General features: G+C 42.9%; 2 protein-coding genes and 3 non-coding genes across 7 annotated transcripts in view; all 5 read left to right on the forward strand.

The window, feature by feature from the left end:
• The first annotated feature begins 3,303 nt into the window (after window positions 1-3,303).
• Window positions 3,304-3,439, forward strand: LOC142965541 (small nucleolar RNA SNORA9). The gene has a single exon (XR_012957693.1). It is a non-coding gene; the product is annotated as a small nucleolar RNA SNORA9 (small nucleolar RNA).
• Window positions 3,440-4,312: 873 nt separating this feature from the next.
• On the forward strand, window positions 4,313-4,448 carry LOC142965542 (small nucleolar RNA SNORA9). Its single transcript, XR_012957694.1, has one exon. It is a non-coding gene; the product is annotated as a small nucleolar RNA SNORA9 (small nucleolar RNA).
• A 265-nt stretch (window positions 4,449-4,713) lies between these two features.
• On the forward strand, window positions 4,714-4,849 carry LOC142965543 (small nucleolar RNA SNORA9). Its single transcript, XR_012957695.1, has one exon. It is a non-coding gene; the product is annotated as a small nucleolar RNA SNORA9 (small nucleolar RNA).
• A 1,862-nt stretch (window positions 4,850-6,711) lies between these two features.
• On the forward strand, window positions 6,712-10,808 carry rbm43 (RNA binding motif protein 43). 2 transcript variants are annotated; one of them, XM_076106474.1, is made up of 3 exons: window positions 6,712-6,786; window positions 7,192-7,266; window positions 7,765-10,808. In XM_076106474.1, the coding sequence occupies exon 3, from the start codon at window positions 7,765-7,767 to the stop codon at window positions 8,848-8,850; it is 1,086 nt and encodes a 361-aa protein (XP_075962589.1). In that variant the 5' UTR covers window positions 6,712-6,786; window positions 7,192-7,266; the 3' UTR covers window positions 8,851-10,808. The 2 variants fall into 2 exon arrangements, with proteins under 2 accessions (XP_075962589.1, XP_075962591.1); XM_076106476.1 differs by lacking the exon at window positions 6,712-6,786 and having other exon boundaries at window positions 6,796-7,266.
• Window positions 10,809-13,646: 2,838 nt separating this feature from the next.
• myo1g (myosin IG) overlaps window positions 13,647-25,287 on the forward strand; it is a 41,159-nt gene continuing 29,518 nt past the window's right edge. Inside the window, exons 1-12 of one of the 2 annotated variants that reach the window (XM_076106472.1) lie at window positions 13,647-13,861; window positions 17,792-18,000; window positions 18,136-18,229; window positions 18,471-18,636; window positions 19,487-19,540; window positions 19,703-19,795; window positions 20,011-20,127; window positions 20,295-20,501; window positions 20,676-20,821; window positions 20,913-21,027; window positions 22,054-22,224; window positions 22,703-22,773. In XM_076106472.1, coding sequence (XP_075962587.1) covers window positions 13,767-13,861; window positions 17,792-18,000; window positions 18,136-18,229; window positions 18,471-18,636; window positions 19,487-19,540; window positions 19,703-19,795; window positions 20,011-20,127; window positions 20,295-20,501; window positions 20,676-20,821; window positions 20,913-21,027; window positions 22,054-22,224; window positions 22,703-22,773 — 1,538 coding nt within the window. In that variant the 5' untranslated portion in view covers window positions 13,647-13,766. Of the gene's footprint in view, window positions 13,862-17,791; window positions 18,001-18,135; window positions 18,230-18,470; window positions 18,637-19,486; window positions 19,541-19,702; window positions 19,796-20,010; window positions 20,128-20,294; window positions 20,502-20,675; window positions 20,822-20,912; window positions 21,028-22,053; window positions 22,225-22,702; window positions 22,774-25,287 lie in introns of those variants that run through there. The other variant, XM_076106473.1, reaches the window with a different exon arrangement.

Genomic DNA, 25,287 nt, shown 5'->3' on the forward strand with positions numbered 1-25,287 from the left:
AAAAACAGCTAATTGAAGACTTCTTCCAGAGGTCTGGCAACTTGTGACACTTTTTTAGACTAAATTGTTTTTAAAAAAGGTAACTATTCACTACAGCATCTCTCAGACGAGGTGGCATAGGACCTAGAGTGTGGAGATGTCAGTCAGCTGATACACACACACACACACACACACACACACACACACACACACACACACAAAGGCATTATTCACATTCCGACTCAGTGCAATCTAATGCCGCTTACTTAAAGTCTTTAAGTGTTAAAACCAACCCTCTTGTTACTTGTAGCTGGAATAAAAGGTGCATTACTTGAGAGAAAACTCTCTCTCTCTCTCTCTCTATCTCTCTCTCTCTCTCTCTCTCTCTCTGTATCTCTCTCTCTGTATCTCTCTCTCTCTCTCTCTGACACTAGTTTGATTAACCTCTCTGTCGCCCTTCAGCAATGCCTCTAGCTGTGGCTCCGCTTTTATTCCAAATCGGACTCAGTCTCACATTATGTAGCTGTTATTCATAGATTATTCATGTAAACACATTGATATGGTGCAGCTTTAATTTAGTTGGCCTCGAGATTTAGGATGAATTAAAATGCTGAATTAGATCAGGGTTCCACCCCCAAACTACAGAGGGCCTGACCTCGGTGTTCTCAGCAGCCTCTGCCTTGTTGTGACATAACCACTGATATGAAAGTAATCTCATTTTTGGAGAAGCTTTTTGGTCTTTGAGCTATTTTAACAATCTGTCCGGAGGCTGAGATGTGCGGATGATCTCATTTGTTCATGCTTGTTTTGATTTGTAGGTCTCTGTTTCGGTTTTTCTGATAGGACGAATCCAGGCACATGGTGGAAATAGAGTTATTGGAAGAGATCAAATCTGGACGGCACAACCGGGCCTTTTCTTATTTGAATGCTCCAACAGAGCCCAGATCTGCGATGGCGCCACTTTTGCTTTGATAAGAGACACAGACTTTTCCCTATAAGCTTCCGAGGAGCAGCTGAACCGGCTCATGTTTGGGTCCAAACACAGATTGGGATTGTGCGTTTTCTTCATCTGCATGCGACACACACGTCAGCTGCGGGCAAACAAAGCTGAAATTCATCGCGGACGTCTGCCGATGGTGCGGCCCAGGCAAGAGTCTGCTCCTCTATGGCTCGTATTGTTGTACGGCAACTGCGGTCTGAGTCATCCACCACGAGCGCCCTCCTCGTGGACGCTCCCGACTCCCACCAGCATCGGCTGTCCGCTGGGTTATGACAGCCCTCCCACGTGCAGTTGAGATGCTCTGTGGGTGCTTCTAACCACTTTATATACACACTATGTATCCTGTATAACCAATTTGGGAAATTGTTGCTCAATTAAACCTGTCAATAATATTTGAAAAAGACAACAACTTTGACCCCCCAAAAGAGAAATCTATATTTTATCAGTCCACATGGGGAAATGAGAAGTACTTTTTAAACCATGTGATCATAATTTATGAAATATCTATTCCGCCCTTTGTTTTGTACTTCATGTTAAAAGTGAAGATTTATTTTTTCCCATTTGTTCTCATTGTGAAATGTCTAGTATGAGGAAGTGAGTGAGACTGTTTTAGAATTATCAATTTGTTTTTTTAGTTCAACTTTTCTTACCAGATTCTGTAACAAATCCCCCCCCCCCCCCCTGTATTGAAAAAAACCGGACAAATATGTATTGTCAAAGCTCAGTTTATAGACGGATCTTCACCACAACGTCAAAGATGTAAAACTCAGATTCAAACATCTTTGGAATTGTATTGCCCCCTGCTGGGAGACCATGTGAACTGCCGTAAAACCTCAGAGAAAACCATAGACCGTATACAAGAAGGAGGAAACGAAGAAGGAAAACCTCGTAGAAAGGTTTTAAATCTCATGAGATGCTTGGAACAGAGTGCGGAGCTGACAGGTCTGCTTTGAAAGCTACATATATAAAACCTTGTTGGGAAAACTTGATGTAATATAAGCACAAGCATTACGATATGTAGTGGGGCTTTTAAAACAACATCTGTGCCTGAATTGTAGGTAGAAATGAGGGAAAATGCAACTAGTTGAGAAGACTGAAGATCATGCATGACATATGGGGTCAATTTACAAGCACATAACAACCATCAGACGATAAGTTCTATTGAGCCGTGCTGGAACATGAAACAAAGGCCAACTAAGAGCTTTGGTTGTGTTGTTAAGAACAAGGCTATAGTGAATTGGGTTTACTGGATAGTATTCTCCCACTGTGGTTCTGCCAGCTATTCCTCCTTCCATCAAATGCGGCTGTTTGTTAATTTAGTGTGGGCCCCTGGCTGCCCATGTTGGAGTTGATGGGAATGAGAAGGCGGATAAAGCAGCGAAAAAGGCTCTGAAGAGTGGGAGGAATAACATTAATGTAAATATAAGTAAGTCAGAAGCTAAAGTATTGATTAAGGGACAAATCCAAAAATAAAATTGGTTTGCGTTGGGGTGTGCAGGATCTAGTGGACGAAATAGGAAAGAGAAGAGGATTCTAGACTAAGGAATGGTCATACTGGTCTAAACACTTCCCTCTATGTTAGTGGAAAGCGGAAAGAGGAAAATATCAGTAACGTACTAAAGAAAAGTGACACATGTGGGAAACTTCTTTTAGAGTATTTAGGGTCAACAAAACTAATTAATATAATTAGTTTCCTTTCGTTTGGTTCATTATTTTAGGGTCCTTAGTCCACGCTCCAGAGGGTGGCGGTAATGCACCCGAAAGCTGTTTGCCAACCGCCATTAAAAGCAAAAGAAGAAGAAGAAGGAAACCTCATGCGTTGACTTAAAAGACGTCACATCCGGGTAGTTCGTTCAGTTGAGAAAACAGCGGACGTATAGACAGGTAACATACATGAAAATGATCCGTCTCCATCCGAACTAAATTTTAAAATGTATAAAGTTTCTGACCTCTTGAAATGTTATTTGAAGCGTAAAGTTGTGATGAAATGGCGGTATTGTTGATGAAATTGTATTTCTAATCGTCTAAAGTCGGGCGGTGCTACTTCTGCTAGCTTTATCACAAACGCCAGTTTTTAAACAGCTGTTACTTATTTTCTGTTTAATAGAACGAAGACGTGTTTTTAACGTCAAACATCAAGATGTCGAGGTAGACAAATATATATACATTTTAAAATGTAGAGATATTTTGACCACTTGGTACTAATGCATCTCCCAGCCCGTAGGAATGCATTGCGTTGTGATGAGCACGGCACGTGTGCTCTCACAGGAAACATGCAAACGCTTAGTTCTAAACTTTCGACAGTTTTCTGTGTAATGTGAACTGTGCAGACCTTATCCAGCGAGGCCCAGCCTGCAGTGGCTATGTCCTTTCCTGTAGTGTCTGCTAGAGAGACCTGAGGCCGTTTGAGGCCCTGCTGTGGCTCCTCACAGCAGGGTTATAGGTAAACCTCAGACAACCTGCAACCTGTTCACTGGAAGCATCCGGTTATTGTTTAAAGTAAACTATCACACGTTTGATTCTGTGTTAATTCTGTTTTCTTAGTTGTGAACACCTTGATGGGAGAATTCCATGAAGCGGCGAGGAGACCATGTGAGGACACCATGTGCCACGAGGAGACGAGTCTGCAGGTATCCAGATTTGCTTAAGTTTGTATCGGCAGATTTCACTACTTTATCTGTTTACATTTGCAACTTTGGTGAGGCAAAAATAAATGGCACACTATTTAGAAGGCATGTTGACATTTGTGACCGTTTGTGTGGAAATCAATCTCGGGTTAAGAAGTCACACGAAAGCTGTTTTCAGCTGGTCAGCACTGATCTATAGAATGCTGATGAGGTTAAGATCAGAATGTGAATGTACTACTTTGACATGTGTATATTTTCAATACATCATCTTAGTGGGAAGACATTACAAATGTTTGTTTGCAAAATGAGCATCTTTTCCTCAACAGTTTAACACAATTCTGTCAGCAACATAGATTACTTCATAATGTCAAGACAAACTACAAATTTGTGCATCAAGTTCCGCTCATAATTGCCTAATGTAGGCTGTTAAAGTTTCATCACTTCATGCCACATAATAGTTGATGTGTCCTTTTTATTGTACATTGTGTAACAATGCCCAGTACTTGGAGTAAGACTCTTTTTTTTTAACAGGACTGCAGAGATGAAGACCTGCTCAGACCTCCTGACTTGACATCTGCTGCTCAAGGATGACTTTGAGCTGAAAAAAGTAAGTTTATTTTTTTTTTAAATGTAAAGATGACACCTGGCCTGAAATAGCTGTTAGTCATGTTGCGTACTTGCAATACCGCTACATTGCCTTGGACGCATGCAGACCTTATCCAGCGAGGCCCAGCCTGCAGTGGCTATGTCCTTTCCTGTAGTGTCTGCTAGAGAGACCTGAGGCCGTTTGAGGCCCTGCTGTGGCTCCTCACGGCAGGGTTATAGGTAAACCTCAGACAACCTGTTCACTGGAAGCATCCGGTTATTGTTTAAAGTGAGCTATCACACGTTTGATTCTGTTTTCATTCTGTTTGCTGTTTTCTTAGTTGTGAACACCTTGATGGGAGAATTCCCACTGCAGAGATGAAGCTCAGACCTCCTGACTGGACATCTGCTGCTCAAGGATGACTTTGAGCTGAAAAAGTAAGTTTAGTTTATATAATGTACAGACAACACCTGGCCTGAATTGAGCCGTTAGTCATGTTACTGCGACATTGCCTTGGATGCGTGCAGACCTTATCCAGCGAGGCTCAGCCTGCAGTGGCTCTGTTCTTTCCTTTAGTGTCTGCTAGAGAGACGTGAGGTTGTTTGAGGCCTGGCTGTGATTCTTCACGGCGGGGTTATAGGTAAACTTCCAACATTTGTCGTCTTGGGTTTTCGAGCTGGACGACGTGTTTGGCGTGCTGCTTCAGTGTCTATTGACTCGAATTAAAGCCATTTCTTTGCTTTTACAGGAGCGGGAGATTCAGAGAGTTTCACAGCTTCCAGCCGGCCTCACTGAGCAGAGTTTACCAGTGACCATGTGGACCCATGTTGTGGCTCCTCATTGAACCTGCAAACTAAAGAGCGGTCACAAACATGACGGGACTTTGAAGCAGGTGAGGATACAGTATTCCTCCCAACAGGCTGAATATTTGTTTTACAATGAAGAATTTGATAGAATGTTTTCTTTATTTGCAGATTTCATCTGAGTTGGAGAACCAGTTCATCTGCTGAGGTCACACTTGTACTTGTACATTTGCAGTAAAGTTAATTTCTGTTCTACTCGAGCACCGGACATGGGGCGACAGACCCTTCTCCATAGCTGCCCTCTCCCTCTGGAACTCTCTCACCAAACGCATCCCAGACAGCACCGATCTTTCCATGTTCAAATCAAATCAAAACTCACCTTTTCACAACTGCTTTTAATGTGTTCTATGTTTTTAGTGTATATCTTTTTATTATTTTTTTTTAAAATGTTTATAAAGTGTCTGAGTATCCTGAAAAGTGCTCTATAACTAAAATGTATTAGTCCAAAAACAATAAAGGGACATATTCTCAGAATGTCTCACCTGGTCTTCTATAAAAGTTAGATCTTGTGCACCGTTTTGTGTAATTAGTGGGTTAGTTTAGCTACTGAAGAGTTCATGTTTGAGTGGTCTGAAGAATGGAATTGGTGTCTCTTTCGTTAGAGTATCCAGTCTCTGGCCAGGATGATTATTTCTGTATTGATTGTGGTTGCTGGTTGTCTCCTGACTGGTCGCTGGTGGTGTCGGACGGCATTTTGGACCAGAGCAACGCAGCAAGGTCGAGGCTGAGTTGAGTTCCACCGGGGTTCACTTATCCAACCAGATTAACAGACTAACTGTGACGATGGTACGGGAGAAAGACGAGTGGGTCACAGGCCCTATTACCGTCGTAGAACACCGTACAGCACGATGGTGGGGGGGTGGGCACAAGTTATTAAAGAACATTCGGGTCAAATGACTTGGTGCTTAGCATGTGTTGTCTGTGTTCTTTATGGGTCAAACTGTTTCAATAATTCTTGGATAGTGTGTCAAATTAAACAAATGCAACCATGCACTGTCATTTTGGCTATACTATTTGTAGTAATGATTTAGTTTAAAAGTATAATCCTGAAACTGGAAAACGGTTTAATGCGAACACGATGCATTAACGTCGTCTTCCAATTAGATGACAAATGCAGCTTTTTAGTCTTTATTACTGATCTTCCTGCTGACTGTCAAGACTGAAGTGGTTTCAACAGACCTGTCATTCATATATATATATATATATATAATGAATGTATGGGGAACAGTTGCATTCATATTTTAATTTGCAGAAATCCAAATGTAATCGCGTCAAATCTGAGTGCAACAAGCCTTGAAGATAATATCCTGTAAATTCCTCACTTAAAAAAAGCAAAACATTTGAGGACATCTTGGTTTGAAATACTGAGTTTAGAATATTCTGAAAGTTGTAATTCACTTACAGACCCACGTGAGGGTGATATTGCACCATGTGTGTACTGTAGAGCAGGATCACTTGAGGTAAACAGAAGAATCCTCCTTGGTATTTTTTTACTTGGTTTGTTTTCATTCTTTGGGCTTATTGGTGGTTACTCATTGATGGATCATGGGACAATGTATGTCGATTTATTTTACTTTCAAAAAAAAAAAAAAAAAAAAGTCAAGGCTTTTGTTTTATTTTGAAATGCAGGAAACTAAATATGTAGCGGAAATGACGAAATTACTTTCGGTTTCATCCGCACTGATACAAAATATAGTGAAGTCATGGAAGTTGACAGGAATGAGGTGTAAAGTAAGTTATGAATGTAACAGACCTTCCGCGTATCGAGTCATGTAGTATTTACTCATGTAGTATTCACTGCGGTATGTTCGCTTTAAGGTGAACACTAGCTAGTGAAGTTCACGCGCTACCTAGTTAAGCTACCTAGTACTTTTCCTTTGCAAAGAGTGTAACTTCTCATCACTTTTCAAAGCGAAGTCACTGTTTTTACAGGCAATGAACTTGTTTTAAATGTACAGAAGTTTAATTAGAAGCCGCAGCTGAGAAAATAATCACTTTCTGTTTCGATGAAACGCCCCAACATTAAAGTTTCATGCAGCCTTGAAATGCCTTTACCTCGCATGAACAAACCGGACAATGTGAAGAATACAAAGTGTTTTATCTCTGCTGTCACAGTGTCTCCTTGTTTCCTCACAGCCAAACACGGAGGAGGAGGAGGAGGAGGTGCTGAGGGGGAAGCGTCACATTTGAGGAGCCCGACAGGAAGTCACAGTGAGGAACATTAAAGTCATTAAAAGCCCAACAGCCATTTAAACAACAAGCGTGTTCCTCAAAGTTCCAGTCTACACACTAAATAAATTCCACATCTGTGCTCTTTAACGCCATCTACTGGGCGTCAGTAGGAGTTGCAAATAATGTTACTAGTGGTACCGTAGACTGTATATATTATAGAGGCTCTTGGGTTTCAGTAGCAGTGCAGTCTTTAATCATTATAGAATCAAAATGAGAATTTAATAGAATACAAAAAAATCGAGTTAATATTTGGTTACAGTCTCACCAAAGAGCTCCCATGTGTTGGAGGTGAATCATCAACAACAGGTCAATCATCAACAACAGCATTTAACATTGGAAGCACCTGAGAGTGTTGAGGTAGCTGAGCTCACACATCGTGTTAGGTCAGATTGATCCTTTGCCCATTCAGAATTGTTTGTCTGCAGGCTCTCATGCACCACCCTGTTGGCGTGTTTTTCCTCCACCTGTCATTCTCAGATGGATTTACCGGTGGAGGCAACGGTGCACTTGGACGTTTTCCCCGATAAAGCGAAGGTGCGAGACATCCTCAGGTCGCATGGCTTCGCGCTGATGGATCTGAGCGGCGATCAGGTGCGTGTGAAGGGGTCCTTTTTGGATCTCAAGGCCGCGAAGGCCTCTTTGGAGCCGCTTCTTAGCTCAAAAACCATCCCGGCGGTCCCAAAGGCTTCCTCTGGAGCCATTTCCAAACGCCCCGCCGGCAACAGCTCGGTGTCAGGTGGTAACAGAGCCCAAAGCAAGTCTCCGTGGGCTTCTCAGTCTTCAGCCAACGCCTCCTCACCTTACACACATCCATCCTCTCCAGAGTCCCGAGCTTTGTTTTCTCCACCACCAGACCAGCGGGGCTCCTTCAGGCCTGGAAGAGAGTCCTTTGTCGTTGATGTAGATGTGTGGAGGTACGCAGAGCAGCTCCGGAAAAAGGACATTGAAGACATTCGGGTCAGCCATCATGTGGAAATGGAAGTGCTTGAAGTCGGCGAAAGCTGCGACGTCACTTTACTGGGGAAGAGCGCGAGAACAGCTGCCGGTAAACTGCAGAGCCTCATGGATGATCTCAGCAAATCACTGCGCACACAGGAGGTTCCTCTGAAGGACATGGATCGGGACGGCAAGGCTCTTTTGAAGAGGATTCAGAAAGAGAGAAACATTCACCTTTCAGTGGTCGTGTGGCCGATGAACGACACGCTTCACCTGATAGGCCCGTCCGCCGCGAGCTACGAGTTAAAGCAGAGGCTGCTGGGTAGGCCCGTCGACCGTACGGGGAGGACGTCGGACAAAAGCTCCAGGAGGAGGAGCAGCTCTCTGCCGCCAATCAGTCGCAAGAACACCGAGAGGGATAGCGGCGCCATCGCTACGCCGGCTCCTGTCGGCTCCTTGAGGGGAAGGAGCCGCTCCGGGTACCGTGAAAACACCCGGGCAGAAAGCATTTATGTGCAAGAGACGGAAAACAAACGTCCGTCTCCTAAACCAGGCAAGAAACTCCTCAAGCAGTTAATGAAGGTTCCAGCGGATATAGGGAAAAAATTTAAATCTTTGAGAAAATGAACATGAAGTTCTGTTCATGAAGGCAGAGACAGAACTTTGGTCTCAGTTTTCATTGTTAGTACTATTGTTTGACCATGTAATGTACCTTAAGACCTGTTATTAGTCTGTTGCACTCACATGGGTTGTACAGTAGAGCCTGATTGACACTGGACTCTTGAGGACAATAACAATACTGATATTTATTTGAGCGTTAAAGGAAAAGTTTGACTTTTTGGGGAATTGCGGTTTATTGCTTTCAGAGAAAACTGACACTAAATATGTAGCTATCGTCAGCAGCTGGTTAGCTTAGCTTAGCACAAAGCCTGGATCAGGGGGTATCAGGTGGTCTGGCTCGGTCCAAACCCCGCCCACCAGCACCATCTAAAGCTTCAACATGTCGTATCTTGAGAGCGAGGTTAGCAGTTTCCAGTGGTAGCCCACTGTGTCTGTATATTGGTACACAGTTACAGCGCCAATATACTGTATCTGTAATAAACCAAAATACGCAAATAATCTCAGCCATGCACATATATCGATTGGGCCGTGTTGTTTAGTGTTGACTCACTCAGATTGTTGTCGTTATGCGGTGCAATATGTTGATATATAGACTCTGACACATTGTATTCTTCTGATGTCAAACTTGTTATTCTAATCAAGCAACAATAACCCGTGCACAACTTTATTCAACTTATTTTGTCCTGATAACAGTCAGTTATTTTAAGTCTTTCACTGACATCTCTCGCACAATTGTGTTTTGTTATTGATGGTTGCTCTGACTGTAAATGTTACTGATGAACTGAAATGGCTAAAATATTTATGTAAATTGGAAAAACTGAAGAATAAATATGGTAATTAATCAAACAAATGGGCATTAAAAAAACACTAACGTTAACAATAAAATAGCGTGGGTGATTTTAAGGATCTTTGGGTGTTAATGTGATAATGAGATTTATGTGTTCGGCTCTACTGTAGTGACATCGAGCATCTGGGGCTGTTGTCACAGTGTGCGTGTTAATGTCGTTATTATTTCTGCCAGGGTGATCATGACATCAGTCGCGTGTGTGCAACCCTCTGTGAGTGGGTGCGTGAGTGAGTCTGTGAATGAGTAAGTGTGCACCTCTGTGTCTGTCCACGGCTAATCTTGCATACTTCTTCAGCGAACTGTACAATATGTTGGCTGGCCAGTTATGGCTGGATGCTCAAGGACCCCCTTGTGGTTGCGGTTACTCACATTTTCTTAAAACAACTTTTATTGCCTGTTTTATACAGCCCTTGACTTCCTGCCGACTCCTCACTCACTACTCTGAATCGACCCCCGGCCGATAGAGGCCGCTAAGAATAACAAAGCAGAGTGCAGACAGGTCGTTGCAGACACACCTGGCAGAGAACTGCCCTCTACTAAGTTAAACTTTGAGTTTGTCGCTGTAACACCTGTACGCATCATCTAGAATCTAGATGGAGACAGAATCAGACGTGAGAGCAGGACCAGTCGACGGAACTCATCCAGGGAGGGGAAGTGCTTACGGCAGAGGAGGATCTAACAGGCAAGTGTAATTACAGGAAGAGTAGCTGCATGTTGGACTGGATATTGTTGCTTTAATACAATATAAACTGAACTTTAGATTAAACATCAGAATAACAACGGACTGTCAAGACACAGATGCTCTACAGTAGGTAGGTGTATTGTATTTCTGGCAAATGTTTTCAGCTAGATAGTAAAGTCCCATTACTCATGAGTTTCCAACCATTGCATGCATCTAGCATGCATTAAAGAGAGCATTCTACCAGGGCTGCACTGGTGACTGTAACTATGACTCAGAGGCCTTTCTTTTAACCGTAATAACTAAAACACTGAGTCTGATCTGAAATCTCTCCACCCCCACAGAGCTCAGTGCTGTGGGTTTCCCCTCTTAGTGTTTGCCTGTCACCATGGTATCTCAAAAACCAAACCTGTTCAACAATAAATTATTTGGACCTGAGATTTTCATCTTTGCAATATTGTCTTTGAGTCAAAGCCAGGGAACATAAAGATGACGGTTTATTTGGAGGATTTAGCGACCAATTAAAGGTCTGCTAACCCAAATTACTTAAAGCAAAGCATTACCCCCCCCCCCCCCCCCCCATCACATGGTCTCCATCACCGGATTGAGTTTGTTTATTTGTCACGGAGATGAATCACACGCAAGTTCAGTTTGTACTTCTCATTTTTTCTTCTTTTCGAATAAATAATTGCTTTAACTTACACATAGTCCCCAAGAGTAAAGAGTAAAAAGAGGAAACACAGAAGCCCAACAGAATTAACAGTCGCTATGTTGCATTAGCAAAACATTAGCCTCAGACAGCTACGCTTGGTTACCAGGAAACAAATCAACAATCACAAAACTAAGAGTTAAGAGGAACAATGGCCTTTGAGAGGATTAAGGATGACTGTCAACATTAACAAATTGGTGGATGTAACAATGTCAGTTAACCTGCTGACTTCTGTTTCCCCAAACTGAATGGGTTTTGGTTAGATGCCTGAAATAAGGTCTGTGACGGCCCTGTCCACATTACTCCGTTTCTCCTTGGATGCAGATTTGTCAAATAGAAACGATCTCCGTCCACACGGGAGTTTCAGCATCATTCTCGAGTTGATCTGCGTCCACACGGCAGCCTTCGAAGGCGGACAGCACGTGACCATTAACGTACACGGGGCATGCGCGTGACGGTGTAAACAGGAAGTGGATTGGTTGCTTAGTTAAAAAAAAAAAAAAGAGTAATAAAGTCTTTAATAATGAAAGGTTGTATTTGATACTTAAGATCTTCCTCTAAAATCTCCCTCTATAAACTCAAACAGACAGTTCGTGGAAAGTTTTAGAAGTTTTATTTTTCAGACTTAGTTACAGCGCTGCGGGTCTCTCTCTCTCTCTCTCTCTCTCTCACATCAAATTTACTTTAACATCAACACTTACACGTAAACGTTTACTAGAATATGGGTCCATAAATGTGGTCAACACACGTCTCTCACTCTATTCTGCTCTTGCTTCGTGCAGGAAAGCTTAGCAGATCGCTAACAGTAGATCCGTGAAATAAAGACCATGGAATCCATAGAAGAGTTTCAAGACTTCAGTGTGAATCTTTCTTATTTGTAAAACTGTGGAAACACAATATGAAATATGGCTTTACAAACTGTCCGTATACACATTACATGAATACAAAACAACAATCCATGATATAGCCAGCATGTAACATGTCCGCCTAGCTAGCTTCTAAGCTACATTACCGCCAATGGAGAAATGCTAACCGCGATTAGCATTTAATACAACACAAATGTTATACTAAACACGCGAATAGAATATATCTACGTACATCTTTTCATGCTTCATAAAGAGATACTTACAGACTAAGGTCTCTCAAGGCTACCAAACGGAAGAAGTAAAACGTTAGTGCAGCGTGTCTTCTCATTAGAATCTAAAAACAACGAGCTGCTCCATAGGGCTGATGCCGGTCACGCCGCTCGCTAATCACTCCAATAACAGCTGCTTCCTCCACAGACATGCAGACTTTTACTGCACAACAGCTGCTAGCTGCTGCTAGCTGTTGTGCTAGCAGCAACATCATGTAGCTGTTGTGCTAGCAGCAACGCTTGCAATTAGTTATTGAAATGAATCGCTGGTAGCCCAGTTTGTTTTCTTCCGGGTACGGGTCACGTGATAGTGAGTGTGACGAATCAGGGACATGGTTGCCAAGAACCAATCCAGTAGCGAACACGGGTGTGGGCGTAATTTTTTCTAAGCACATCCGTATCCGACCGTCCACACGCAAACGCAACCCCGGAGTTCTCAAATACCTCCAACCTCGGCGGAGTTTTCAGATTCCTCCGTTTAGGGTGCTCCAAAACTCCGGCGTAGTGTGGCCGCTCAGTGTAAACGTAGCAAATACGGAGTAAAAACGGAGTAGTGTGGACAGGGCCTAACACAAGTTCAAGATATTTTAACCTTTTGTTCCGCGATATAAAATATGAAGCTGACGTTTTTACGTGTCTTAAAATAGTGGCTTATTGAGACGACTAATCTAGTCATCACGCCAAACACTAGTCCGCCTTTGCTTAGTGGTGGTGAGGTGAGGTCATGTGACCGCGGTGTAGTTCGTTTATAGCCTAGCGTTAGCTTTTTACTTCTGCCGATTGCATTCACACTTCAAAAACCATAAAAGTGCTGTTCATTTGTGAAGATTATGTTGCTGAACAAAATGTGTAAACATCATACAATTCTGTTTGCCACAGCTTATTTTCTTCAATAATCCAAAGTAAAAATCCTGTTGACTTTTCTTTAAAAGGTCAAGAAAAAGGTCACGCATTCCCGTACACTCACACACACACACACCTACACACATTTGTCTTACATGACAAACAATACAGCTAAACCATTTGGCTCCACCCCCCCCCAAAAAAAGGTTTCTCACGCTGCAGCTTGACTCTGGGAGTCGGGAACCCTAAGGGACACGTTGTACTGCCAATGTGAAGTCAAGAAAGGAAATGCCACGATCCGTCCCAGGAGATAAAGGCCATTTTCTACCCCCAACTTTTGCAATCGCAGTGAGAGATGACGGTCTGTTTAGAAATGGGAAGGCCTTTTGCGGCAGGAAGAGCGAGACGGAGGAGGATGCAGAAGTTGTACGAGCTCTTAAAGATAGCCTCCTGCTATTTATATAGATCTGCATGAGGGCACGGGCTGACTGACAGGGTGACGTGCTGTAGCTTGTAGACCGCAGCTCTCAAGCACACCCTCAAATCCACCATAGAGCTCGCCACGCCCACAGTACACACACACACACATACTGTCTACACTACCGGGGCCCCAGAAGTCTTTCTTCCTCCTTTAGCGTCTTTCTGTTCCTCTGCGTCTTGTCCGTCTTCTATTTTCTGTTTTTGGTGTGTTTGTTGAAGACAGACAGGGATGGCGGAGCTGGAGGGCCTGGAGTTTGGGAAGTCAGACTTTGTGCTGCTGGATGAGGTGACGATGGAGCAGTTCATGGAGAATCTGAAGCTGAGGTAAGAGGCCTGAGGTACTGTTAGAGAGGAGGAAGGGAGGGGAAGCAGCCGGGTGTCACAGGGTAACGCTTCATACATACCTCATATATGAAGGAATAACAGTCCTTAACGTATGAGATTAAACATAAGTAAGATAAATATGCCTATTCTATAATAGCACTAAACTACCAAATTGAGATTATCTTGGCGACTTGGCTGAAGTAAGAGAGGACATGAAGATGAGACATGAAGGGGAAAAAGAGACGAGCAACAGCCACTTCTAGCTTTCCCGCTCACCCCTTTTGGAAGTTCGGCTGTAAACTTGTGGTTGATGCGATCATCAGCGCACTACACGCCGGCTGTCATGTGAAGCCAATGGAGCACATGGCAAACCTCACACAGCTGCTCTCACCGAACCCCAGGTTCAGTTAATGAGTGTATGTCGCTTTTCTTCTGTCTTGTTTTGTGACCTTTCCACTCTCTCTCTCTGTCTCTCTCTTTCGGTGTAATTCTTTGGGGACTTTACACTTGACTGTCTCAGAGTCCATGTCCAGTCTCACTTCCTCTGTGTCTTTCAGCATGGGGCATCATGTCCTCAGTTCAGACTATCAGAAATCACACAGTCACCTGAGGACGAATATGTCAAACAATATCAAATAAACTGTAGATTTAGAGACAACAGTTGCCCTGACTTGAAGTCTATTAATTGGCCAATAATGTATGACGCTTAGTTTCATCACGCAGCTTGATCAGACTTGTCAGCCGACACTTAAGTTTGTGCTGTTGTGTGTCGACTTTAATGATTTGCGCTGACTTTTCCTTTTCTACCTGTAAGTTCAGGTGTTTGCATTTTGTTTTTTGCATTTTAGCAGTGTTTTCATTTACTTATTTTACACCACTACCGTTTTTGTCCCATGTCGGGCTCTCTGTCAGCATGATATCCCCAAAACATGAAGACTCGGTGGTGATTTGTTGCCTTAACTACCAGAGATTAAGACTTGATTGGAAAGTTTAAAATGTTGTGAAGTGGTAAAACTGACATCTTCAATGTAACAGTAAATTGAAGAAAAAAAAGGCAACAGAGGATTTGTGCTCTTAGATTTCCCTCTGACTCGTATCAGATGTATTCTCACATGGACTCAGCCACTTGTTACTTGATTGGTCAATAGATTACCAGGAAGAAGACTGGAGGGACTTCTCTTTATTTGTCTGGCACCAAACCGTTACAAAGAGGAAAACAATATTAGCTATGGCAGTGGTAGAGCAATTTCTGCTTTCAGAAAAGATATGTATAACATATGAACAACCTTCTCTGTGACTCAGTGCAGCTATAATAATCTGTAGCTGTGTCTCAGTTGAGGGGCGGGACCCTCAAGGACTCTGCCCACACAGGCGGTGAAGCTGAACTCTAGACTGAAGCAACTTTTGCTTTCCTAATGACAAAGTCTAGATTCCTACGGACCAAAAGTAACAGTACTGTCTGATTCTTCTTGTCAGCTCAAACAAGAAAAAAAAAATTCAAGTTCATAAACGGGGACAGTGGTCAACTACGTGTATATGCCAGTGGCGGGCCGTGCATTTTATACCTGGGCCTTCACTGCTGTCCTGCAGCTGAAATACCACCTTATAACCTCACGATGGCGCCACAGCTACGGTTATTATTCGTTTCTAGGGCTGTAACTATACACGTATTCATATTAAACCGTTCGGTACGAGGCTTACAAACCGAACAATACGTTTGAATAACACTAGTGCATTTGGAAAATACAGAAGCTTAAATTGTGGGAAATATAATGTTTTCTGCGCTCATGTAGGAGACAACGGTCTGTGTGACCTCTGAACCGGAACAAAAAAAAACACAACAAAAAACAGCTGGGGGCTCCGCAAGTGTTCTGGGAGGCTACGCTAACTAGCTTAACGGGAAAACAACAGCAGCAACACGCATTCTGCTACACATTCAAGGGCCATTCAGATATTAGATGTAAAAAAACAAACGCAGTTGACTTACCAAACTCCATCCTCCTTTCTTTGTTGACAAAGAGTTTCATCCCACGGTTAAATCCCAACTCACAAATCCGTTTCTCCTCCTTCAGCCATTGAGTGTTAAAAAAACAAAGCTAGGTAAAAAAATAATAATCTACACAAAGCAAAATGCAAAAAATGTCATAATTTCTTACATATCTTTCAATTTGAATTCTTACTACTCTGACTAAGCCTCTGCTGTTAAGTTTCGTTTCACGATAGTCACGTGCTCGCCCACTGACCAATCACAGCACACGCTGCACCTCACTGCAGAGCTGCACCTGAAAACTGAGCTGCACGTTAATGCTGACATACTTGTAGGCCAGCTAGCAGGCTCTGACACGTCAAAGAATACACCCAACATGTCAAACTAGAGATCTGATTGGTTGAACACTATGACAATCAACAATATTGTCCCCATTCACTTAAACTGCACATGGATTCACTTGTGAGTCTGCAGGCCTCGGGCCTCTCTTCTTACCTAGAGACATAGAGGTGAAATCTGATTGGATAAAAGCTCTACTTAAAACAAGCTGCACTGGAAGCAGAGCAACTGAGGAACACAGTAGCTGTGCAATGAGAAAATAAGATAATGGGAAAATATTTTTATAAATTACAATACACGTAGTGTATTTAAGATAAATTATTAAATTATAAAATAGCTATAACTTTGTGATTCTGTTTAGGCCAGCAGAGAAGGCCTTGCTGGCCCTGACGGCCCACCACTGGCATATACCATATACAGTCTATGGTAAATACCGGTGGGAAATTGGGATTAGTTTACAATTAGAGTTGTGACATCTCCACTGGTTTCCGAAGTATTTAAAATTCCTTTACTAAAGTAAAAAGTTTAAATCCCTACATTAAAAAATTCAAAATTAAAAGTATACAGGTGATAAAAAAGTGACGTTTAAGTAACATGACAACACCAACTACTTTACATACTGTACGTGTAGTTTGAGCAACACCATGCATCCCATTTTCAGCCCTGTCTCCTAGAAATTACGTTCCTTCAAATGAGTCCATCAAAGGAGGTCTGGGTGGTGGGTGGGTCAAAAACGACTTTCACCCAGGAGACTGCTGTCCATGTCCCGTGTATAGTATGTACTTTGGTGGTCGAAACATAGCCAAGTAGTTTTGTTTAGTTACAATTTCTCAGTCATTTTAAGCCAAACCATGCTGTTTTTTGTACTTAACCTAACCAAGTAGTTTTGTAGCGTTTTTTGTCTTGTTCTGTTTTACAAAGTTAACCCTGTGCTTCAAACTGCGACTGTAATCCTCTCTGGATTACAACTCCGTGATCGCATGAGATTTTCAAACTCTGCTAGCTAACAAGAACCACATAAGTGATCTAGTAAACAGCTGACCAGTATACTGTACTGGTTGTGTCCTCTGAAGGTTTCGGCCTTGTTCAGCCCCGTTATGAAGAATTTGGTATTCAAATGTGAACCTTCAGAGGATCGACCCTGTGCTGGGACAGAGCTCATGTGTCATAAAAACAGTATTCCATTTCGCTCCACTAACCCTCGTGACACGTCAGTTTTACCTCTCCCAGCTGAACAGAGCTGCACGAGGTGGCACAATGCTGTGACACCCTTTGAACCGCAAGTTTCATTTCCTGCTCTCGGTGTGTCCACACACTTGTGTCACTTCCTGTCAGGAAGTTACGTGTCACATAAAGGTGCATGATCTTTTATGGAGCTTACAGCTCAAGGTTTTATTTTTTCATGGGTGGTGTGAAAATGTCATGAGGCTTTACGCCTCGTTTCCCACTTCAATTAAAGATTGAATAAATTAAATAGTTAAATACACACTACATATATAGAGATGCACACACAGTATCTTTATTGTTCAGGCATCCAGTACACCTACATGATACCTGTACATGTGAAGTATGCCATCAGTGTGTATTTTCTTTTATTCGGACAGGTTTGAGAAGGGCCGTATCTACACCTACATCGGAGAAGTAGTCGTCGCCGTTAACCCGTACAGACAGATGGACATTTATGGCAAAGACACCATTGATGCGTACCGGGGCCGGGAGCTGTATGAAAACCCTCCTCACCTGTACGCAGTGTCTGATGCTGCCTACAAGGCCATGAAGCGACGGGCCAAAGATACCTGCATCGTCATATCAGGTCCGTCTCTTTCACACTCCTATGCTTCCACCTCGAGAGCCTAAAGACACATTGTGCAAAGTATCATTACATTTTGCAGCTGTACTGATCTGTTCATCATTGCTGTGAAACCTGTGTGTGCGTTTTGTATTTTAGGTGAAAGTGGGGCAGGAAAAACAGAAGCTAGTAAATACATCATGCAGTACATTGCAGCCATCACGAATCCAAGCCAGAGGGAAGAGGTTGAGAGGTGAGTGTTGTTTACAGGTTAATTATAGAACTAAAAACTCATTGAGTCAGTGCTGTAATCTCAAACGTAGATTCAGAAGGGTTTTATCCTTAAATCAAACTCAAGTAAATAATTGGATCATGAGAACGTGATGTTAACATTTATCATCTCCCTTTTTTCTTTTCCTCTGACTCCATTTTCGCCTCCCTGATGGCTGTCTCACACGCTCCCCATCAATGGTTACCACGATGTGACAAATCAGTGTGAAGAACGTGCTGCTCAAATCCAACTGTGTGTTGGAGGCCTTCGGGAATGCCAAGACGAATCGCAACGACAATTCTAGCCGCTTCGGCAAGTACATGGACATCAACTTCAACTTCAACGGAGAACCCACCGGAGGGCACATCAACAACTACCTGCTGGAGAAGGTGGGTGGGCAGGGTGATGGAGGGGCAGATGGGGGACCCTTCACGGGTCCAAGAAACAGAGAAACAAACTAGTTGTATGTCGTCGGGGACTTAATGATCCCACTTCTGAAGTAAAGTACAGGAAAGTTCCGCTCATTTAGTTTCCAAATTACGTCTTCTCTCCCGAACATGAATGTTTCATGAGGTGATGACAAAGAGGTGAGAGAGAACATCCACGAATAGATGTATCTGTGAAGCCAATGTGGCGCTGCTGTTGCGCGTTAATAAACGGCTCGCCTGGGGTTACGTGATGCTGCTGTATTTATCCACTGTGTTAAAGAACCGTCTGGCACTCAGAGCTGGTGTGAATGATGGTGTGAATGGTGGTGCCATGCTTCATTTACAGAGGGCAGGAATAACCACACTGTTTCAGGTAGTCAGAGTTGTTGTGAAGATTGGATGCATTTCCAGCTGTCTAAACAGAGCAAAGAACTTCTTTTAAGATGTGCCATTTGCTACCAAAGTACAGCAAACCTTTGACATTTGGCCACATGACATGTTGCACTTTGAGTTCAGAGTGTTTCTTTTTCTTTTAGACTAGAAAACTTGCGTTGACCCCTTTAAGAGCTCTCGTTATTTGTCGTTTGTTACCTGTGGTGCTATCTGATATTGTTTAGCTTAATATAAATTCAGTTGTAGTTGTAACCCCGAGAGTTCCTCTTGGGGTAGTTGAAAGCAATTTAGAGAGAAAACTAAAGTAAGAACAGCCAACGCAGGACCTGGTCCAACAAAACAACACTCATGACAGCGTAAGAGTGTGTTAGGAGGATGGACGCTGGTTTTACTGCAATAATCTGTTCTCCTGTTTAAGTCCAGGGTGGTCCACCAGCAAAACGGGGAGAGGAACTTCCACTCGTTCTACCAGGTAAACTCTAATCTGCGCTGCAAAGCATACACCGAGCGATAAAAAACAAATGTAATCAAAGATATTGTGGATTGCCGCTCCGGCAGTTCCTGCACGATATGAACTCAAATGAATTTGGTAAATTGGATCTGAAGTTGCCTGTTTGGTGGGTCTTTATCACAGTTACTGCGTGGAGGCTCAGATGAGACGCTGGAGTCGTTGCATCTACAGAATGATCCCGCTGCTTATATTCATACCAAAGAGGGAGCAACTTCTGTGAGTTTGTCACCTTTACACTTTTAGCTGCAAACAGAATGAGCTATTTGAGAAACGGCTGTTTGTATGAAATTAAACCAACTTCTCAATAAACACATTTGAAATAAGTCATTGGCAAAAATTGCAAAAACCCATCCAGATTGCCCCCTCTGAACTGCACCTCATATTCTTTTGACTGATGGTGATAATCCCAAATCCTTTTTTTCTTTCTTAAGACCTCCAACAACGATCGCTCGAGCCACAAAGCGGTGATGAGCGCCCTGGAAGTGATCGGCTTCTCAGCAGAGGAGATTACCTCAATTTATCAGATCCTGGCCTCCATTCTTCTGTTGGTAAATTATAGCATGGATTGCTCAAAATAGGAAAAGTTCATGCCTATAATCTAGGATTAAAATGATAGATTTTGCACCCCTGGTTCTTGAGATCACCAACATTTAAAGCATCCAGTAGTGATCAGGGTCACGGCTCTGTAATGAACCGCGGTCGGTCTTTCTTTCAGGGCAACTTGCAGTTCGAGAGCGACGGCGAGAGCGTTCAGATCCTGGGGCTCGAAGCCGTCGGCCACATCTCCGAGCTGACGACCACGGAGGCGGACGACGTCTGCAAGAGCCTGCTGTTCCGCACCGTGGCCACTGGGGGCGGCGAGGTCATCGAGAAGGGACACACGGAGCAGGACGCCTGCTTCGGACGGGACGCTTTCGCCAAGGTGCTGTAATGCAAATCATGCTGCTCAATTTTACTTTAACAAAAGCAGCTCGTCAGAATGAAATTGTCGACGATGTCGACATCATCACGGTGACACACTCTGCTTATAGCTCATTTTCACAGTTGTCACTTTATTTCTAACACTGTCAAACACACTCTTATTTCCCCGCTCTAGGCGCTATACGAGAGACTTTTCGGCTGGATCGTGAGCCGCATCAACAGTGTCATTGAAGTCAAAAACTACGACCCGGTGCTTCATGGGAAGAACACAGTCATTGGCGTATTGGATATCTACGGCTTTGAGATCTTTGACAACAACAGGTTGGTGCTGCTGCCCTATCTCTGTGTCACTTTGTGCAAAGAAACTGCTGATGCCGTTGCTCAGGCGTTTGTTCCTCTGCTTGTCGGCCAGTTTCGAACAGTTCTGCATCAACTACTGCAACGAGAAGCTGCAGCAGCTCTTCATCGAGCTGATCCTCAGACAGGAGCAAGGAGAATACCAGCGAGAGGGCATCACCTGGCAACACGTGAGAAGCACGCGCGCACGAGCGGCAACACTCGCACACTTTTCTCCCATGTGTTTGTGTCTAAGTGACTAATAGGAACAACTATTTTTGAAACTGGTCCAGTATTGAAGTAGAACAGACAGCCACGGTGCTCAAAACAGTCTTATAAGTATTCACAAACAAATGCCAAGTTACGTAACTCGTGAAACGGATTTGCATCTGTAAATCTGTATCCCTGCCTCTAATTTACAACTCGTGTATCATCATTTGTGAATAAACACAAACAGTTATATGTTATATGCATAAACACGTTGTCATATTTGTACTTAAACGTCTACATTTGCATGACTGAATGACATTTGCATCCTTATATCTATTTGCAAATTGTCAACTTAACATATTTTAAAATGGAAATGTGTTGTTCACTGATCTCAGCCGATTGGCGTGGATGCTTTTGAGGCCGCTCACCGAGCTGTTGTGTCTGTCATACCGTTCACAAGTTAAAGGGAAGACCCGGCGCTCTCCAGTAGGTGACACTAATGCAGTATTTATGGATTCAAACCGCTGTTTAACTAAACAGAAGGAGAATAGAAGCCTTCGCCACATAAACATCAGTCCGAAGGCACCACTTTCATGAAAGCATCCATGGATACTTCCTGACCCTGTTGGGCTCACAGGGGTGTTCCCTGTCTTCCAGCAACAAGTCACATGACACAATAATGAACAGAGCGGAACAAGCGCTGTTTCTCTGAAGGGTTCTCTCCATAATATTGTCAGACACTTATAATAACTATCTGAGCCTGTCAGCGGCAGAAACAAGCATTTCTAGTGGACGTTGACGGTGAGGAGTTGCCACAAAGGTGATAACATTTCAGCCCTTTTAGCAGTTCTCCCTCAATACTGGATACATTTCATGTCCTCTTAGACACAAAAAATGGGAATATAGGGTCCAGGTTGAGAAATACCCCCCCCCCCCTACACACACGCACTAACATGACTCATAAACATCACTGTATTTTCCCCCTCTCACTTAACAACCACACGCAGATCGACTACTTCAACAACCAGATCATCGTGGACCTGGTGGAGCAGCCCCACAAGGGCATCATCTCCATCCTGGACGAAGCGTGCCTCACTGTGGGCAAAGTCACTGACACGGTCTGCCTGGAGAGCATGGACACCAAACTGGCCCAGCACCCCCACTACACCTCCCGCAAGGTGAGAACAGATCAGAAACGTGAAACAACATGAAACCGAGACGCTGTTTGAAAAGGGATCTCTGAAAGCGTGGCTGTAACTTCACTTAGTTAGTAGGAAGTGTTGTCGACATGTTCTCCTCAGACTTTACTCTGAAAAATAAAAAATGACGAGATCTTAATTTCTGTTGAATTGCAGGATAGAAATAAAGTATTTTAGTATTTCTTGTGTGTTTTTTGTTTCGACTTTTGACTTGAAATTAACAAGCAAGAACAACGGGGGTCCACACTGCAGTGCGACTGTAATATTGACTATAACGCAGGTGCGGTTCTGCATTGCAGTCAGTAGGGGATTTTGCCTTAAGAGACATCATGAGATTTTTTTTTTTTAAACAGCCGGGGCTCTGAAATGCAGCCGTCATTCATCTGCACACAGCAAACGTTTATATAATATGTTGTATGTAATATTTGCACTCACAGCGTCTCCTCTTCATTTCCAGCTCATTCCCACCGACAAAACCATGGACTTTCAGAAAGACTTCCGTATCCGCCACTACGCCGGAGACGTCACGTGAGTTGCTCACACATTACACCCCCCCCCCCACCCCCCAGGCGTTCCAGCCCATGCATGAATAAGTGACTGTGCAGAGTTCAGGAGTGTGAGGCAAAAAAAAACAACCTATCAAGAGAGGTCAGCAGTGGGTGAATTCATAGAGGCATTCCAATGAGTGGTGTTGCGCTCAAAGTGAAGAAGTTATTGTAAATTCCCATATTAGCAATTATGGAAAACAATTGATTTGTGTCTGGACTTAAAACCACAATCCTTCTGATTAGGGCCGCACGATTTTGAAAAAATATCTAATTGCAAGTATTTTTGACTGATATTACGATTGCGATATGATTTGCGAGATTAGAGGGAATGATCATTGTTCTCATTTTCATTAAAAAGCTTAAAAATAATTATGGTGGGACTTTTGCAGGGATCTGTGCCAAACTAAGATGTTCGTACATTTAACCACGACAATATTACATTTATTGCCTTTAACAAATACCGCTCCTCCTGCGATTTGAATATTGCAGTCGACATTATTGCGATTTCGATCAAATTCAGGTTTATTTTTGCAGCCCCACTTCTGATCTCACATCACAAAATGTATACCGAGAGGTTCCAAATATCCAACTATGTAATATAGTTACTCGATGAAAGATCCGCACGGACCATACAGTAAATTTAAACTGCAATATTGACCGAGTGTGTCCACATATTGAAGTATACAAACGGGAAATGTAGTCACCGAACGTTGATGCGTACATGTGAGTTGTGACCTACTGTACAAATCTGTTCATGTGGAAACACATGAAGAACACTCCTCAGCCACACACACACACACACACACACACACACACGCACAGTAAAGTGCATTCACTAAGCTGCACATTCAACCATGTACAGGAGAGGAGGTGACTGTTGACTGCACAGAATCAGTGGTCGCCAATGTTCAAAACGTGCAGCTTTGACTTGTAAAGGCTGGTGACACCTTGAAGTATTTTCCAGGGTTGCACGTGCACATTTTGCACCATACGGGATCAAATTAGAATCGGCATGTCGCTGTTATAGGAGAGATCTGATCGAGGATGCAAATGAAAGATGAGTATCTGATGTTCTCCACAATGTGTTTTGGTCACTTGTTAGGGCTTTCATTTTGTAATTTAAACCATCCCTCCCCCTTTAGTCCTAATTTATAAAGATCCTTTTCGTAAATAATTTTGCCTTTGGAAAAAGTTGGTGACTTGCAAAACAGCCCTGCACCACATTCAAACACAAAACAGAATCAATATGATTAATTCTACCATAAATCACATGTGACCCTTTAAAACAGATGCATATTAAGGCCTTTTTTAGTTTTGATCCTATTCCGAAAGCGCAATACATTTTTGTTTAAGTTAGTGGTCATTTAGTTTATCATTCACAGACTAGAGAGGGTTTGTTGGGTTTCCTTCTCCATCACTGCTCCACTTATTAAAGTGCCCACTGGATTCAAACGTCACAGTGGTCACCCGACGGGGCTTTGGTTTCAGAAAGATCCCCGCCGCTCACGTGTACTGCCCTCAATCTAGAGAGGGGGAGGACATTAATATGTCAAGGGAGCACGAAAGGGGGGGGGGGGGGGGGGGGTAGCAGCAGCAGTAATCAAGGAGAAGTGGAGTCGGGTTTATTGAAGGTCTTTGACACGGGGAAATCCGGGCTAACACGATGTCGAACACACACCGGAACACAGAGCAATTTCATCCGTCTCTGGAGCTCAAGACAGCTCTCACAGACAATTACTGCACTGTCAGCGTTCAGCAGCATTCAGATCCACTTCACTTCAGTGAAGGTACCAGCATAAGGACGACCAGCGTGAGGGTTATACTATTATTACTATTACCGATGCATTGTAAGCAGCATTTCACTGTTGTAGAGTTCATGATTACCGCCAGGGCATCATAATAATACTACTTTTATTTATATAGCACTTTTCAAGCTTAAGCACAAAGTGCTTTCCAGATTAAAAGATTTAAAGAATGAAAATTAAAAAGCCCTAAAAAGTCATACTAAAAAGAGAGCACATCAAGCAGCACTGAGCCCAAAGCTAACCAGATGGAGGTGCACTCGTTCATGTGAGTAAGATGTGGATAGGGGAAAAAAAGATCATATAAAACAGGTGAAGATTAAGAAGGAGAAATAATACGTATATAAACAAATAAGATTCAAAAATCAGAGCAAATAAAAATGGTAAAAAAAGCACAATTTAAATATGTAAGGACAATAAAAATAAAATAAAACACTATATTATAGTACCATAAAGAACAACTATAAAGGGATGCGATAATGGAATACATTACTGGCCATCTTGCACTCTTCTGAGTTCACTTCACGCAAATGTTTTCTTGATCGGTCCATTCATTGTTCGGTTTGTGAACCTGAAATTAGTGAGAAATGCCCATCACAATTACCCAAACCCCAAACGATCCACATCACTGTAATTCAAGACAGACAGAATCAGCAAATCACAACATTTGAAACCATGAAATGTATTTTTTC

The sequence above is a fragment of the Anarhichas minor genome, unplaced genomic scaffold (assembly GCF_050575085.1).
Source record: "Anarhichas minor isolate MPS153535 unplaced genomic scaffold, ASM5057508v1 ptg000033l, whole genome shotgun sequence".
Taxonomy (NCBI): domain Eukaryota; kingdom Metazoa; phylum Chordata; class Actinopteri; order Perciformes; family Anarhichadidae; genus Anarhichas; species Anarhichas minor.

Bases quoted from the DNA above. Each gene is read 5' to 3' on its own strand.
- rbm43 (XM_076106474.1), top strand. From the start codon at position 7,765: ATGGATTTACCGGTGGAGGCAACGGTGCACTTGGACGTTTTCCCCGAT.